This window comes from Lissotriton helveticus, chromosome 1_1 (assembly GCF_964261635.1).
Source record: "Lissotriton helveticus chromosome 1_1, aLisHel1.1, whole genome shotgun sequence".
Classification (NCBI taxonomy): Eukaryota; Metazoa; Chordata; class Amphibia; order Caudata; family Salamandridae; genus Lissotriton; species Lissotriton helveticus.
Genome location: NC_136057.1, coordinates 1646686895 through 1646702680, shown reverse-complemented (window position 1 = coordinate 1646702680; position 15786 = coordinate 1646686895). Strand labels below are relative to the sequence as shown.

General features: G+C 46.5%; 1 protein-coding gene across 1 annotated transcript in view; it reads right to left on the bottom strand.

Moving 5' to 3' along the window:
* The window catches only part of MARCHF9 (membrane associated ring-CH-type finger 9), a 500957-nt gene extending 486602 nt beyond the window's left edge, over nucleotides 1–14355 (bottom strand). The window contains exon 1 of the mRNA XM_078658914.1: nucleotides 13125–14355. Coding sequence (XP_078515040.1) covers nucleotides 13125–13451 — 327 coding nt within the window. The 5' untranslated portion in view covers nucleotides 13452–14355. The remainder of the gene's footprint in view (nucleotides 1–13124) is intronic.
* Nucleotides 14356–15786: the final 1431 nt, after the last annotated feature.

Here is a 15786-nt window from a genome sequence, read left to right as displayed (position 1 = left end):
CCAGGTGAGAAAGTGGGTGCTGTAATAGAGTTTCAAGCGTAGGAAAATAAGAATGGGAACTGTGATCCTGAATGTTTGGGGGAGCGGTCAGAAGGTTTAGGGACAGAACAGAGGTGTGGAAAAATGAACACAATACTTCGTAATTATTTTGTTGGCTTTCTCCTACACCTAGATGCATATAAAATATAATGCACACACCTTGAATGAAAAATAAATGCAAGTTAAACTAATCTGTGGGAACTCCATCGTGTTTGAGGTAGGAAACCTCAGTTGGTGAATGTAACCATTGTAGATGTCTGTGTATAACAGGAGCGTCCCAGATATGAAACCTTTTTGGTGCACTGGAGAATAGTAACATGTTTATCATAGCGTTTCGAAGTTACAGCCTGTAACAGAAAGCACTGTGAATACTTAATTGTTTAAAAACTTCATTCCACACAACATAATACAGGCTGCTGAAAGATGCACTGAGAGTATAAGTTGAATTTATTTCAACATATGTATCTTTAGTAAAATACATTTAGACTACCTAGAGCAAAACTTTTTTCATGAGTTTACATTAAAAGGGCATGCTCTAGAACTCAGCTACTGAAACTCTTCCACTACTTTTAAAGAGAATAACATCATTGCCGCCATGAAGCTCAAATGGTTCTATTTATAATAGCCTGCATTGGCTCCCAGGCAGCCTTTAGATGTGCTGAATAACCAACTGCACACATTTACATTTCTTTCAGGTAGCAGGCACCATGCAGGGAAGGTTTGTTTCTTCTTGAGCTGTCTGTCCATTTTTTTGTCACTTTAGAATTGTTGCCACAAAATCCCCCCCTCCACCCCCGCCACTGCAAGCTCTGAATTGCATTGATTGGTAGGTTGGAGCCTATTGGTGTCCAGAGACGACGCGCGTAACATCGGAAGCATAGATCTATCGGCAGGATGAATCCATCACTCTCATCTACAGAGAGCTCTCTCCTGAGAAAGTCCCAGAGGCTAGGCTCATTCTCACTTTGGAAGGAAGGACCTGTTGCAATTAGTATCTATCTTGTAAATGCCTGGCGTGAGTCCACCAGGGTGGTTAGTCTAGGATTAATAACTTGTGAAAAAAAAATGTCCTAGATTAAGGGCACAAGTTCTGCTAAACTAGAGGAGACCCTCCTGCAATTACTGGGGTTTTAACCCAGGTCACAGCCAGCCATGCATGAAGTGTGCTGGGACAGCATGTTACACTAGCAAGACTAAGCGGCAAATATTGAGGCACAATGAAAGAGAGCAGGAGGTGCAAAAGCAGCTTGATTACACAGGGTCACAGTGTCAAAGAGTTTAAATTCCATCTTTCCTCTCTTCCTAGTCACACGCATTCTTCCCTTTCTCTCTTTAATTACAGAAAGTAGCAAACCCTCTCTCAGTTTAGCAGCAACTCTAAGTAGCTGTGTAATGTAAGCAGCCTTGCAGAAGGGAGCTAGATAATCGTACAGCACCCTGAGAGCAGAAGGAAAGGGCGAGATCCTGAAGCATTACAGCATTTGTGGGTGATCAGAAGTCATCCTGGTTCAATGATATCTTGTGTGAGTCAAGAGCTAGGGAGCCAGAAAAGGTAACCTTGGAGACCATGTAGAATAAATGTGTGCTTACCTGTTATGGAGACTGTTAGACCTGGCCGTTTTTTGTCAGGTTTACCCACAAACGTTTTGCCTTTTGTCTCCTATTTTTCTGACCCTGTTTTTGTTGGCTATAGGATTCTGGGCACTTTACCACTGTTAATCAGTGCTAAAGTGCATATGCTCTCTGTATAAATTGTGACAATTATTGGTTATCCCTGATTGGCATATTTAATTTACTGATAAGTCCCTAGTAAAGTGCACAGTGTGTTCCAGGGCCAGTAATTCAAATGCTACTAGTGGGCTTTCTAATACCACCACTGGGTTTGGGCTCCCAACAGTAAGGCCAAGCCACTGACCTATATTTAACAAAACAAACAACAATACTGTTCTTTTATTCATAGTCTAATCAGAACAACCATATTGAAAGACCAAACAACGTGTGCTGAAGACTGCTAATTCTGTCTGAATCAATCTCTTTTTAATTATTTTTATGTCAAAAGATTTTTTTTCGATTTTACAAAACATTTACATTTTTTTCATCATGATTGCAACACAAATATCACATTAAAACATTCATCTATACATATTTCTAGTTTCCCCATACAAACTCTCAATCTCTCTCAATAAACTCCCAATCTCTCTCAATCACCTTTCTAAACACTCAAACACTCATGCACTCCATTCACAACTATCATTATCTATTTACAATACACTTTGAGTTCAATCTTTTTGATTTAGAACATTGCCATAGAAAAAACAATACCAGCACTTAATCTTTTTATGCATAATTCAAACTTTGTTTAAATATTCTTATGGCTAGAAACAATGGTCTACGCGTTTCGAAATCTTGATGGATTTAGAGTTCTCTTCAGGACCCAATAGCTGTAAGAAAAAACAAAAAGGATATTTTTTCTCTTCCTAACCCTTGTTCTTCAACAAGTAGCTGCTCACCACCTCATGTCTCTTAATGAACTCTTACCTTCTCTTTACACAAGCTTTAAACAAACCGACGTAGGGAACTGTATAAAAAAAAAACCACAACAATGACCAATGAGGGGGAGGAAGGGGGGTTATCTAATAAGCTATCTCATCCACTGTGTACACAAGCGGCACTTACATCAGTCTTTTACACCCATGTCTTCTTCAAACTCTTCACCTTTGCCTGCAGCACCTAAATGGCATACCAACACTAGTAAGCGTTTTCGCTAATCTCAAAGTGCATGTATGTTACCAGGAAGTGATGTCCACTTACTTGTTGCTGTTCAGTGCGAGTAAGGCAGGTCTTATCTTTTCTTATTGTATGTTGATGGTTGGGCACTCTAAGGAAACCTGTATTGGGACAAATAGCTCTGAATCAGCTGATCGTTCTTACTGGAGTCATACGAAGTTAGGGGATAACGATTGTCTGAGCATTGTTTACCTGTGAGCGCGTTGGAGACGCTCCGGCAGTCTGTTTCGGCGTCCTTCCTGTCGCAATCATTCGATGCGGGGAGGCCGGGTCACTTACTTGTGTCGGCTTCCTGGCGCCCTTTAACTCTGGGAATTGTAGTCGCACGCGTGTTCGCGGATGAGTTCCTGCGGCATGTAAATAGATCGCCTAATAATATATGTCCATGTTCTTCTATTTAAAAAGACTCATACTTGTGTCATATAGTGGTGCCTATGAGAAAACCGTGCTTCATCATGCATAATTGTTTTACCCAGCACGATAGTTTCTGGTATGTGTAGTGCCTAAGGTGCTCACGGCTCATTGGAATCTCAAAATAATAGAGATCCATTGCAATCACAACTCTTAATGGGGATTGCCACGTCACCCACATGAAGGAGCCCTCATAGATGAGTGGCTCAACAGATGCCCTCATCCCGGGTCAATTTTTGTTTCCAATGGATCGTGCCACTTTATTGGTCTTCTGCAAAGGAACAGGTTGTGAGCACTTGGGTTCTCCACTGAGTCTCTTTATTGCTGGATTGAATTTTACTGGGCAAGATATAACCGGCCATGGTGACTATATTATGGAGCGTGAGTCCTGCATGAATTCAGTTTAGGTAAATCATGGTCAGTCCACCCACTACTCAGCTGGCAACAAGTTGCATTTCACATCTGCATCTTACCTCGGTAATGATGATTAGCTCAATCTATAAATTTCAGACAGTTCATTGAGTCCATCAACTGCAGTATTAAATTGGACAATAAGCATTGCTTCTCTTCTGGACAGTTTAACATCAAGGTCACCACCTCTTATATCATACTCCACTTTAGAAATGATTGTCCAAATCAGATCTTTGTCTGTGTGATTATTTGGCCGCCAATGGTTCACCAGAGGGGCCATTTGGATGTTTTTATTAATTCTTGATTTGTGTTGTGAAATTCGAGTTCTTATTTCTTGATTGGTTTTCCCTATATACAACATGTTGCACAGGCATTTGATTCCATAGACCACGTATCGTGATTTACAGTTCGTAAAAGTCTTGGGTTTCCAGTGGATGTTATTATGTTCAAAAAGACTTCCTTCCTCTGTGCTGGTGAACCATTGGCGGCTAAATACTCACACAGACAAAGATCTGATTTGGACAATCATTTCTAAAGTGAAGCATGATATAAGAGGTGGTGACCTTGACGTTAAACTGTCCAGAAGAGAAGCGATGCTTATTGTCAAATTTAATACTGCCGTTGATGGACTCAATGAACTGTCTGAAGTTTATAGATTGAGCTAAACATCATTACTGAGGTAAGATACACATGTGAGCTGCAACTTGTTGCCAGTTAAGTAGTGGGTGGACTGAACATGATTTACCTAAACTGAATCCATGCAGGACTCACGCTCCATATTATAGTCACCATGGCTGGTTATATCTTGCCCTGTAAAATTCAATCCAGCAATAAAGAGACTCAGTGGAGAACCCAAGTGCTCACAACCTGTTCCATCCCATAAGACCAATAAAGTTGCACGATCCATTGGAAACAAAAAACGACCCGGGATGAGGGCATCTGTTGAGCCACTCATCTATGAGGGCTCCTTCATGTGGGTGACGTGGCAATCCCCATTAAGAGCTGTGATTGCAATGGATCTCTATCATTTTGAGATTCCAATGCCGCGGCGTGTCTAGCCGTGAGCACCTTCGGCACTACACATTCCTGAAACCATTGCACTGGGTAAAACAATTATGCAAGATGAAGCGAGATTTTCTCATAGGCACCACTATATGACACAAGTATGAGTATTTTTAAATAGAAGAACATGGACATATATTATATGGGGATCTGTTTACATGCCGCAGGAACTCATCTGGGAACACACGCGTGACTACAATTCCCAGAGTTAAAGGGCGCCAGGAAGCTGACACAAGTAACTGACGCGGCCTCCCCGCATCGAATGATTGCGACAGGAAGGACGCCGAAACAGACTGCCGGAGAGTCTCCAACGCCCTCACAGGTAACCAATGCTCAGACAAATGTTATCCCCTAACTTCGTATGACTCCAGTAAAAGAACGATCAGCTGATTCAGAGCTGTTTGTCCCAATCCAGGTTTCCCTAGAGTGCCCAACCATCAACATACAATAAGAAAAGATAAGACCTGCGTTACTCGCACTGAACAGCAACAATTAAGTGGACATCACTTCCTGGTAACATACATGCACTTTGAGATTACCGAAAACGCTTACTAGTGTTGGTTTGCCATTTAGGTGCTGCTGGCAAAGGTGAAGAGTTTGAAGAAGACGTGGGTGTAAAAGACTGATGTAAGTGCCACTTGTGTACACAGAGGATGAGATAGCTTATTAGGGCTCTGGGTAAGAGTGAGCAAGAGATGCAGGACCTAATTGTGAACAGTATTATTTGGGTACCAAAGGGGGAGCAGGATCCCAATGGCACCAGAGAGGGAACAATAGCCTCTGGGCTTTGAGTCTGTGAAGGAGATTGAGGATACCTGATTGACTTGCTGCTTGAGAACATGATGTCTAAAGCACAGGCAGTTACCTCCAGAAGGAAGTAGCCTGGTGACCCTAGAGTGGAACTGAACTTCAGGGTTTGAGGGAAAGTGACTACTTTGTGACCCTCTGATGAGAAGTACTGGCCTCACCGCACTTAGGACGAGTAGGACATGCAGTTCCTTGAGAGTGAATAGAAGCCAGGCCTACAGGTGAACATGATTCTCTGCTGACCTGTTGGCCAATGGACAGTGGGAATCCCCATCTACCAGCAGGAGCTCTAGAGCCTACTGGCAGAGAGGAGACTCTGGGATCTGAGGGTGAGCAAGGTTTAAGGAAGACTCATAGACCTGAAGATGAACACTGGAGACCTATGAATGAACTGCAGTGGAAAAATGGTGTTTACAAACGTGACCAATGTTACTGAACCTACAAGCTGTAAATCGATTCATGTACCATAAGTGTCTCCCAAAATTAGCCCCAGCACTAACCAAACAGCCCGAAGGCTATTTCAGGTTCCAATCCGGCTCTGCCCCGGGCACCATGATATCATGCAAACGGTTACAGACGCTTGTGCACCCTCCTCTGTAATACGTATCAGGTCTGCACACCTTTTACGCATGTGCAATAAAATTTGGGCATGCCCTTATCTGCATGGGGGGTCTAGACCCGTGTAAATAATGAAACAAATTGCCTTTGTGCATGCGCCGGTTTATAGATGTAGGAGCAGTGGCAAAGAAGCTGTCTGGAGGGTCACTACCTAGTGGCGGCATTCCGTCTGTGAACCAATGAGAGCAGCCCTTAGAAAGAGTAGCACAGAAATCACAGGGACACTCCAGAAATCTCCTGGAGACTGGTATAGTAAGCACTGCACCCATGCAGGTATGTGCAGTAACACACTGCACTCGCCTGCAGGGGATGTCTGTTCCCTTTACACGCAGACACTGGCGCACATCCTGTGAAATACAGATCTGCAGCCCTGTTTTTCACTAATGCGCTCTCCTCAGTACACATGCGATCTGCCAGAGTTTGCACATGCTCTGAAGACAGCACATGTTTCTGTGTAATCGGGTGTACTGCCCCAATCTGTGCTAAGCACACAGAGTTAAGGGTAAGACCCAGCACAGACCATGATAGTATGCCAAATGCATAATTTAGGTATTGTGTTATTTCTGTCTGCTGATCAAATCTGTGCCACACAAACTTCTCTGTGTTGATTTTCAGTGAGTTTAAAGAACCCTTCCTTGCTCTAGGAAGTTCAGCAGACAATAGAAGACCAGTACTGATAAATTGCCATATACTTATCCTGTGTTCCTTGACAGTAGCTTTGTCCAAGGCAGGGGTCTCCAACCTTCTTTGTAGTGAGAGCTACTTATGTTCAATGAAACACATTGAGAGCTACTAATATTTAAATTTTGATATGTGTATTAATTCAACCAATAAAGAGCTTTCAAATGTAATAAGCTGGACTGCACACAGGTGAGCTACCGAGAAGTGGCTGGAGAGCAACAGTAGCTCATGAACTACTGGTTGGAGACCCCTGGTCCAAGGCATCGTTTGCCGGCTGTCTCCATTGGCCTCCTGCTGGAGGCTGTACCAGTGCAGGGAGCTGTGTTGTCAGATCACACCCACAGCTGCCTGCTGTCCTTGGTCCTATGGCCAAGTGCCAGCCCTCTGCTAGGAGTTGACCACTGCCTGGGGCCAGCTAAAGTTTCAAAGGGGATTCCTAGAACTTTAAAGTTCTCGCCAAGATTAAGTCAAGAGGATAAAAGACAATGAGACAAGAATAATAGATAAACGAAATGGTTCAAGGTATATTAAAATGGTCGCTGTCACGAAAGCTCTTCAGACATAAGAATAGTTGTGTGATATACAGCAATCTATCCAGCATGGCTAGGACGAGGATGAGGTTGAGGTTGGTTCTTCCCCCTTGAAACATCAGAAATGATTTAAGTAAAATGTCCCGGGCCTTTAGAAAATACACAAGTGGGCATACTAAACATTGCATGTCATTGCAGTTTGTGCAAGAGTGAGCATGTCCCGGCGTCTGCGGGTTTTGATTTTGATGTATACTTTGAAGCACACAGTCATGTCCAAACAAAAAATTGTGATTGTGCGATCACTGTGTTTTCTATGAAAACAGTGCTTAATTTGAGCCGGTGGCACCTTAATCATCAGAACCAGCGTTTTTCATGACCACCAGTTAAGGACACGTTCATTTATAGTAGTGATATGTGCAGAATCACAGATGTTGAGCCGATGCCGAGATTCGAACCTGATTCCCTAGCTCCAAAGTCAGCAGCTCTGGTCATTAAGCCACATCATCTCCCGACTTTCACGGTTAGTAGTTGGTTCTGTTTTATGTGGCGCTAATAGGAGAAATGGGCTGGTGCAAGCTGCCTCCTGACGAGAGCCCAAGCACTTTTTTTTTTACAAATCAACCACTGTACGAAAATATTAATGAGCAGCATTTACCATATAATCCACCGTGCGCTACATCATTTGCATATTTTAACAAAAAATAAGGATTCTGGCTCATACAGATCAAATGTTATTATAGGTTCTGTCCTTCAGCAGTGCCGCGCCAGACACCTTTCATTGTCGATTGCTGTCATTAGCCATTAAAAGTGGTGCCAATGTTGGCCAGATAGTTTAAACATCTCTAGCCCATAGACTGAAACAGGCGCTTTGTCTAGAGAAGGAAGAAAACCTTTCTACGTTAATTTCTTCCAAATAGGGGGGACAGAATGATTCCTTCTTGTCCTTTTTTTCTTTCACTATTAATACATTCATGTTAACAACAACACAGATCAGATGCTGCTGCCCGACCTGCAGTTATTTCAAAAGGACATCCGCATCCCAATTATGTTGCATTTGTTTCTAAGTTACCCTGTCTTGAACCCTCAGGGCACCTTTTAATGAGACACATCAATGATAAAAATAAACCTTGTCACGTCCTCAATGCCACACAGTTCCAGTGGCCCAGAATACACTGAACTTTACTGAGCGCTCAGTTTGTTACCGGAGTTCATTTGCATGTGAGTTTAACAAACAGAAACCAGTTTAGTTGGAAGCATTTTCACAGACATCAACTCGACTCGTCACTCCCTTGTTTCAAATGAAAGCCGTTTACCTACGTGAGTGGCTCGTGCACCGGCGCCGCGTGGAAGAGCTGCTTTGTAGGGCCTGTTCCCATAATTATTATGCATGCGCCAGCGCCCGTTAGTTATATCTACTCTGTTAGTGTATGCCTTACTAAGAAATGTAGGTAGCACTGCTACACTGATCTGCTAGCGTTGTATAAATAAATGAAACTATGCTTTGTGTCCTGTCTCAGTTTTCCATTTCTCTGTATAATTCGGAATTCTCAGTAGCCATGTCTTCCCTGTAATTATCTGAACAATAGCATTATTTAAAGCCCTGTATTGTTTTTTCTGGGATATGGAATAGAGAAGGATAATAATAACCTTTAACATCTCGTATCGCCTGCCCCTTCCCAAGGTGCCCATTCAGAAAGCAAGGTTCTAGGTCAATGAATTCCAGTAATGAAGAGGCGCGCTCTGATTGCGCACAGCAACAGCGTGCACCAATGAGGGCGCGCCGCTCGCACCGCCGCGCCATTAACCCGTCAGCAGCCGTGAACACAAAAGGAGGCGACGGATGCAGGTCCGCGGAAGGGCTCTTAGGGATCTGGGCCCGACACACCCTGTACAGAGGGGACACCGTGCTCTGTGCAGTCCTGCCAGTGGAGCAGAAGCTCGAAATCCTCGATGGCAGCCATTTGGGGGGGCAACAAACACATAATGGACCTTATCAGTGGTGGGCTTCTCTTGTGACTTGCTTCTGCACGAGACCCGAGAGGCCCTTCCACTCAGCAAGAGCCAAGGGTTCCTCATAGCTAAGAGTGCCAACAGCCCCCCACCCCCAAAAAAGCACTAGACTTTTTAAACACAACATGACCCCACCGAAACAACATGGCCTTAGAGAGAGGGGATGGCCCTAGAGTGATTTTACATGACCCTAGATAGAGTGACAGCAAGACCATACAAAGACTATGAGTCTAAATTGCTTACTGAGGAAAAGATGTGGGGGTCAACATTTAGTGCAAGGGTTCCATGCTAGCTGCAGGAATCTGTTTGCAACCTGTAGGTCACAGATTGGAATCGAATCAAGAAGCACGTACCTTGAATTTTTAGGATCTTGAGAAAAATGGTAGCACTGGACAATAATGACCCCATCATCAACTGGGACACATAAGACATTTTAACGTGCTGGTGTGAACTGGTTACACAGTCAACATGCATGTACATCTCAATATCTGTCACAAGGGGTCAACACAACCTTTTTGTTTGGTGCTTAATTTTGTGTTTCAAAGCCTTCCTGTTGTGGAAGAAAAGCAAACAGCACTATGACAAAAACTGATTTGTCCAGTCAAAGAATGAGGTCCGTTGCTACAGGTGGTATTAAAACTTGGATCTGCAGACACCGCGGCCGACAATGAATCCACTAAGACACACCTCGATCCTTTTTTTGGAAAGCAATTTAAAATTCTTTAAAAAATAATTATGTTGAATGCACATATTTTTTACGGTGGTGTTAGTTTATTTCAATCACTTATCACCAATTTCTCCCAAAAATGATTTTGGATCAAAGATAAACGTTACCGCCGTTAGTGTGAATTACTCCCATTAGAACAAGACATTTAGTTCTTTATGTTTAAAGGTACCTCTAAATGTTAATTTGTTTCGATATTAACACGGAGACCACGTATGAAAGATATTCCATTAAAAATAACTAATGTACAGAAAATATTAAACATACCTAAAATAACAACGAGGTTGTGGCCCTGTTTTGCTAAAAAGGATGTGGCAGCAGCCCCAGAAAGTCACCATCAGTAAACATAAAAGAAAGACTACCTGTGATCACATTACTCTGTACCTTTCGTTTTGGGATAAGGAGGCCAGATTTTCAGAAGGTGGGTCAAGTCACATTGACAGGCACCCTATAAACCTGCTCCTGGTCCAGAATTATAGACAGCTTTGGTCAGAAGGGTTGTGGCAGGAGTTACTTCTATCATTTGCAGTTCCCAGAAGAAGCTGCCATTTCCTAGTTTCAGGTGTATGACCTGTGTTTTTTATTTTGTACATGCATTTGTATTACTTTTTATTGACACAAACTGAACCCAGCACATCTTACCTGGGCACATTGTGTTATCGGTGGCCAGCCCCACTCCTTATAGGCAATAAGAGAGCTGAACCAGTAGTTGTTTCAAGTGTTTAATTCGATGTATTTCTTTTTGAAGGAGCATAAGGTGAGCTGTGTGTTAAAGTGCCAATTAATCGTTAAAATAGTGAGCAAAATAAAGGAAAGTACACAGACATGGATTCCTTTCAGACCCACGTTAGGTGCACTGTGCACGACAACTTGAAATATACAAGGCAACCATCTTTGAGATTTAAGTGACAGTGAGCTCTGCTCCATGGCAATAGGGTTGATCTGTTAACAGGAGATGCTCCTGTCATTGAAAGCATCAATCCTAGTTGATCAGGGAATCGACCTTGCTTTCAGGAAGTTGGAATGACCGATCTCTGAAGACAGGCTGCCAAGATAGTGGGGATTCCTCTCATTCAGTGATCGGAAGCGATTCCGAACCAGCATTATGAGGCCTCCTAGCATACGCTCCCCACAGATGGACATAATGCATGCATGCGGAAATATAATGGCCATATCCGTTAGGGTACCCTAAAAGAAAACTCAATGGTGGCTCTCTTGCATCACAGCTCGATCAGCATCTAGGTACATGGAGAGATTTTTCAATGAACTAGTTCCTCTGATAGGCCAGTTGGAATCAGTCAGCTTCAGTGGCTGACTGCTAGAGGAGACCCTGTCTCCAGACACGCCAGCACCGACAATCACACAACCTCCAGCTTCAACTCAGCAATGGGAACAGAGATGCCTTTGGACAACATTTCCTCAATGAAACAAAAACACTGGCCGGTAGGAGCCCAGTATCAGCACAGCAACCTCCCCACAGGTATGGCCCAGCTTGAAAACCAAAAGACCAATAGCTCTGACAAATAAACATGGGGAGCATCCATCCACTGACTCAGGTAGGATTCAGGCGGTGCCTTCGATGGATGGGGGCTCCAGTGTGTTATTAGAGGCTGCACATGGCCACCAATTCCACCACAACATCCCGCTGGGGAAAACATGGCTAGTCCAAGGGTGCTGCTTCCATGTGGTGTGCCAAGGCTCCACTGCCAGTGTGTAAATGCCAGCATCCTAGCTGCTGGCACCAGCACCACCGCAGAAGAAGCCGCTAGCTGGTATGGTGCTTGGAAGTACAGACAGAATGTCAACAGGTCGAGAAGGAACCGCTGCCAGCCCCAGACGAGCCTGGGTCACGGCCCCATCCATGGCATAGACTGATCTCGGCCTGAGGGCAGAACATTCGGTGCCTTTCGATACAACAGTGTGGTGTGGTGCGCTGAAGTAATGGCTGCGCCCTAGGTTGGAAAGCCTGACATCCCTCACAGATGCCTGGTAGGGGAAGGGAGGGCCGATGCAGCCTTCTGGCCTGCCGTCCTGTGGTTCCTAAACTCTCCTGGGCGCGCGGGTGGAGCAGCGATGGGCATCGCACGCTCCAGAGCTTGCAGCGTCATCCTGTGCCCTGGTGATGGGGGTGCTCGTGCAGCACTGGCCTCGGACACATGCTACACACAACTGCCCGGCGCTCTGGAACCCAGCACAGCGAGGCGCTGCGAGCCTCGCGCGCTGGTCATCCTTGCCGGAAGTCCCTGGCAGGTCCACATACACCTGCTGTTTGCTTCTGGGCATGGCACGCCCAGGCGCCTTTTGTCTTTGCCACTGGTGGTAGGTAACACATCCAGACACCCCTGCTGTCACGTACAGATACACGTGCCATTGCTGATCACGTCCATACACCTTTCCCACTACACATAACAAAACCAGACACTATTCGAATATTTTTTTGAACTGTGCATTGAGAAACCAGACACAACTGTTTGTGGTGAGAACCAACTCATGCGGTTTTGCTCCTGTTGTCAGACACTTTTAGATGTGAAGTGTGCAGGCCCAGATACATTTTAAGCACGTGTTTACACACTAACATATGCTTGCTTCTGGTTGTGATAAACGACCACACTGCCCTCGTCATCTAGGGTTTTGAATGGCATGGCCACACAGCAGATCCCTTTGTGATGGGGCTCTAGCGCACCTTGGCACAGGGGTGCCACACAGCCATGCGCGTATGCCCGGGCCTATGCAGCATCTCTGTCCCCGAGCACCTCAGGCCACACAATGTTGTCCCGTTTTAAAGCAGCGAATACATCATATGCCCAGAGGATCACACAGCCAGCCTCATTCCCCAAGCTGGTGCCCCCTATGCACCAGGCACAGGCCCACACACGCCTGATCACAAAGACTTGGCCACGGCACACAGACACATTTGCAGATGAGGATGGCACGCCGAGACACTAAACAATCAATACTGTGCCCCTGGAGGAGCACACACCCTATGGGGGCTCCCCCTCCCCGGGGAGCAGGGTCACACAGGTGGGACGGGGTCCCGCACTCACCTGCTCGGGACCTTGGAAGCAGATCCGACACTGGGGGGTCCGCATGCCGCTGTCCAGGCTGCTGGTGAGCGACACCGCGTCCAAGGGAGGCGCCACCTTCTCCTCCAGGCCCAGGCTGCGGGGCCGCGGGGGGTCGGCCACCCCGGGCCCGTAGTACTCCTCGTCATCGTCCCCCCGGGAGGCGCACGGGGGCCAGCCGCAGCCACCCACCCCCAAACCCCGCATGGCTCTGCTTCTGCTGCTGGGCTCCGGGTCGGACCCCGAGCGCATCAACACCAGGACCTTCAGCTCATTGAAAAACATCCGGATCCGGTACTTGAACATCATTTACCGGTCCTGCCCCCTCCCCGGCCCGATCTGTCAAAACGGACCCACCAAGAAACTCGGAAAAAAGCACTCAAAAACACAAGGTGTCCGAATTCAAAGACCCCACGGGGGATCCGAGCTGGGGGCTTCGGTTCTAGCAGGCATGGCTTGGGCTGCAGCACACAAGAGGAGGTGGAAACAGACGAGGCCTGGTCAATGCAGAGAAAACAATGGGATTTGTATTATTATACCGAGCTTAAAGGTGTGTGAAATGAAAACAGAAGAACTGGAGATGCGGATATAAAGTGCCCCCTGCACTGAATAAATAAAACAGCAGGTGCCGATTGGTAAACGGGTGGATGGACGGGCGGCAAAGGCAAGTGCAGGGAAATGCAATATATATTTTTAATTATAGGGATGACTGGAAAGCATTCTCTGGCTCAGGAGTGAGGGGATCGGGACAGACGTGCAGATGGAAACCAGTGAAGGGATATGAAATAAATATCACCGTGGAGGCGGAGGGGGAGGTGTGGAAAATGGAAGGGTTAAACCAAAAGGCCACAACTGAAAGCCAATGAAGCGAAAGCCGTTTTGGGCAAGCAGCGGTTCCTCCCGGGCACATCCCGAGTCCCTTGTTCATTCATTTTCTGCGACAGAGAGGGAGCGTACAAGAAGAAAAAAACACCGCTCCACCGGAAAAATACACATAGGGTCCTCCAATAAAAACGCATCTCCAAAAACGTATCAGAAATGGCATGTGTAACAATCCTGTGATGTTGAGGTTCCTAGTCACATCTCTGGGCAGGGAGTCTGCGGCCCGGGGTAGTCGTAAGGTAACATGGTGGCCCCTCGGCGCCCTGATCCTCGGGTGTCGGCAGCCCTACCGCAGCGGTGCCACCTGCAGGGGTGCAGGCGCCCTATAAGAGACGGGCGCCTGGCGCCGCCGCTCGCCGCCCATCTGTGGTACCCGAGCGCGCCCGGGCGCTGCCCTCAGCGGCAGACGGGGCTCCCGGTCCAGCGACCCAGCCCAGCATCCCTCGGGGACGCAGCATCCTCCGGTCCCCGGCTCAGAAGGGGGCCGCCGTCATCGCCCCGCGCGTCGGATGCGGGGATGCTGTGTTGTTGTTGTGGCAGCTGCTCGGTCCCCTGCTCCGTGCCGGGCGATGGCTGCGAGCCTGTATCCACGGAGAGCGGGGCGGAGAGGAGACGGCTGCGTAGGCCGCTCTCCGATCAGGTGCAGCGCGGGCAGCAGAGACCCAAACACAAGGACCCGTGCGCGTTGCAGGAAAGAGCCTGCGCTGAGATAGATGGCTGAGGCACGGGCAATGAATATGGCCTCTTCTTCCGGTATGGCATGTTAAATAAAACATTTATGGAGTGGAGTATTTTCCCCTCCCCCTTGTGTGTGCGCGCGGAGGAGGGGGGAGGAGGACGGAGCACAGGTTGCTGCTGAGCATCTGCAGCCTTGCAGGGAGGGGGTGAGCCGGGATCCAGGACACGTGGTGCCAGCCCAAGAAATGTGAATCGGGCAAATGGCATCGCCTCAAAGAGCCGGGCATCTGAGGCGGCCTCACTGCATGAGTTCGGAACCCAGGTATTTCAATAATGCTTATTGGACCAAATCCCAAGGCTCCACTCAAAAAAACAATAACAAACCCCACTGCAGACACACTGACAGAGGCGAGACACAAACTAATAATCGATAACTTCAGTGCAACCACCGCTGATCCGATCAATGGCACCACTAAATGCACACCGCAGATTCACTCGTAGATGGCCCCACTGCAGACACAATTGACTGATTCATAACATCACAACAGACACTCTGATAGATGGCCCAAATAGGGACACAGTTCACTGATCGACAATTTCACAGCAGACACAGCTGACTAAAAGTTGTACTGTAGACACACTGATCGATAACCCCACTACATAGACACTGACCAAAAACCTGCAGACACACAGACCTAGTCGATTACCCCACAGAAGACACAGCAATAGCCCGACTGCAGGAACAGGTCCCAAGTCAATAAGCTCTCTGCAGATAGAGTGATCAAAATCCTCATTGCTGACATAATTAACTGATCAATATCCCCGCTGAAGACTCAACTGTTCTCTAGTCTTACTGCAGACACACAGATTGAAAGCTCCACCCCACTGCAGACACAATTCACGAGTCAATAACTTAACACTGCAGATACATTGATCAAAATCCTCGTTGTTGCATAATTAGCTGGCCAATTTCCTTGTTGCAGACACTGCTGATCAATAAATAGACTGACTGCAGACACACTCTTAATCCTACTACAGGAACACTGACCTACCCTATCTTGATGATCCACTGACCAGTAGCTCC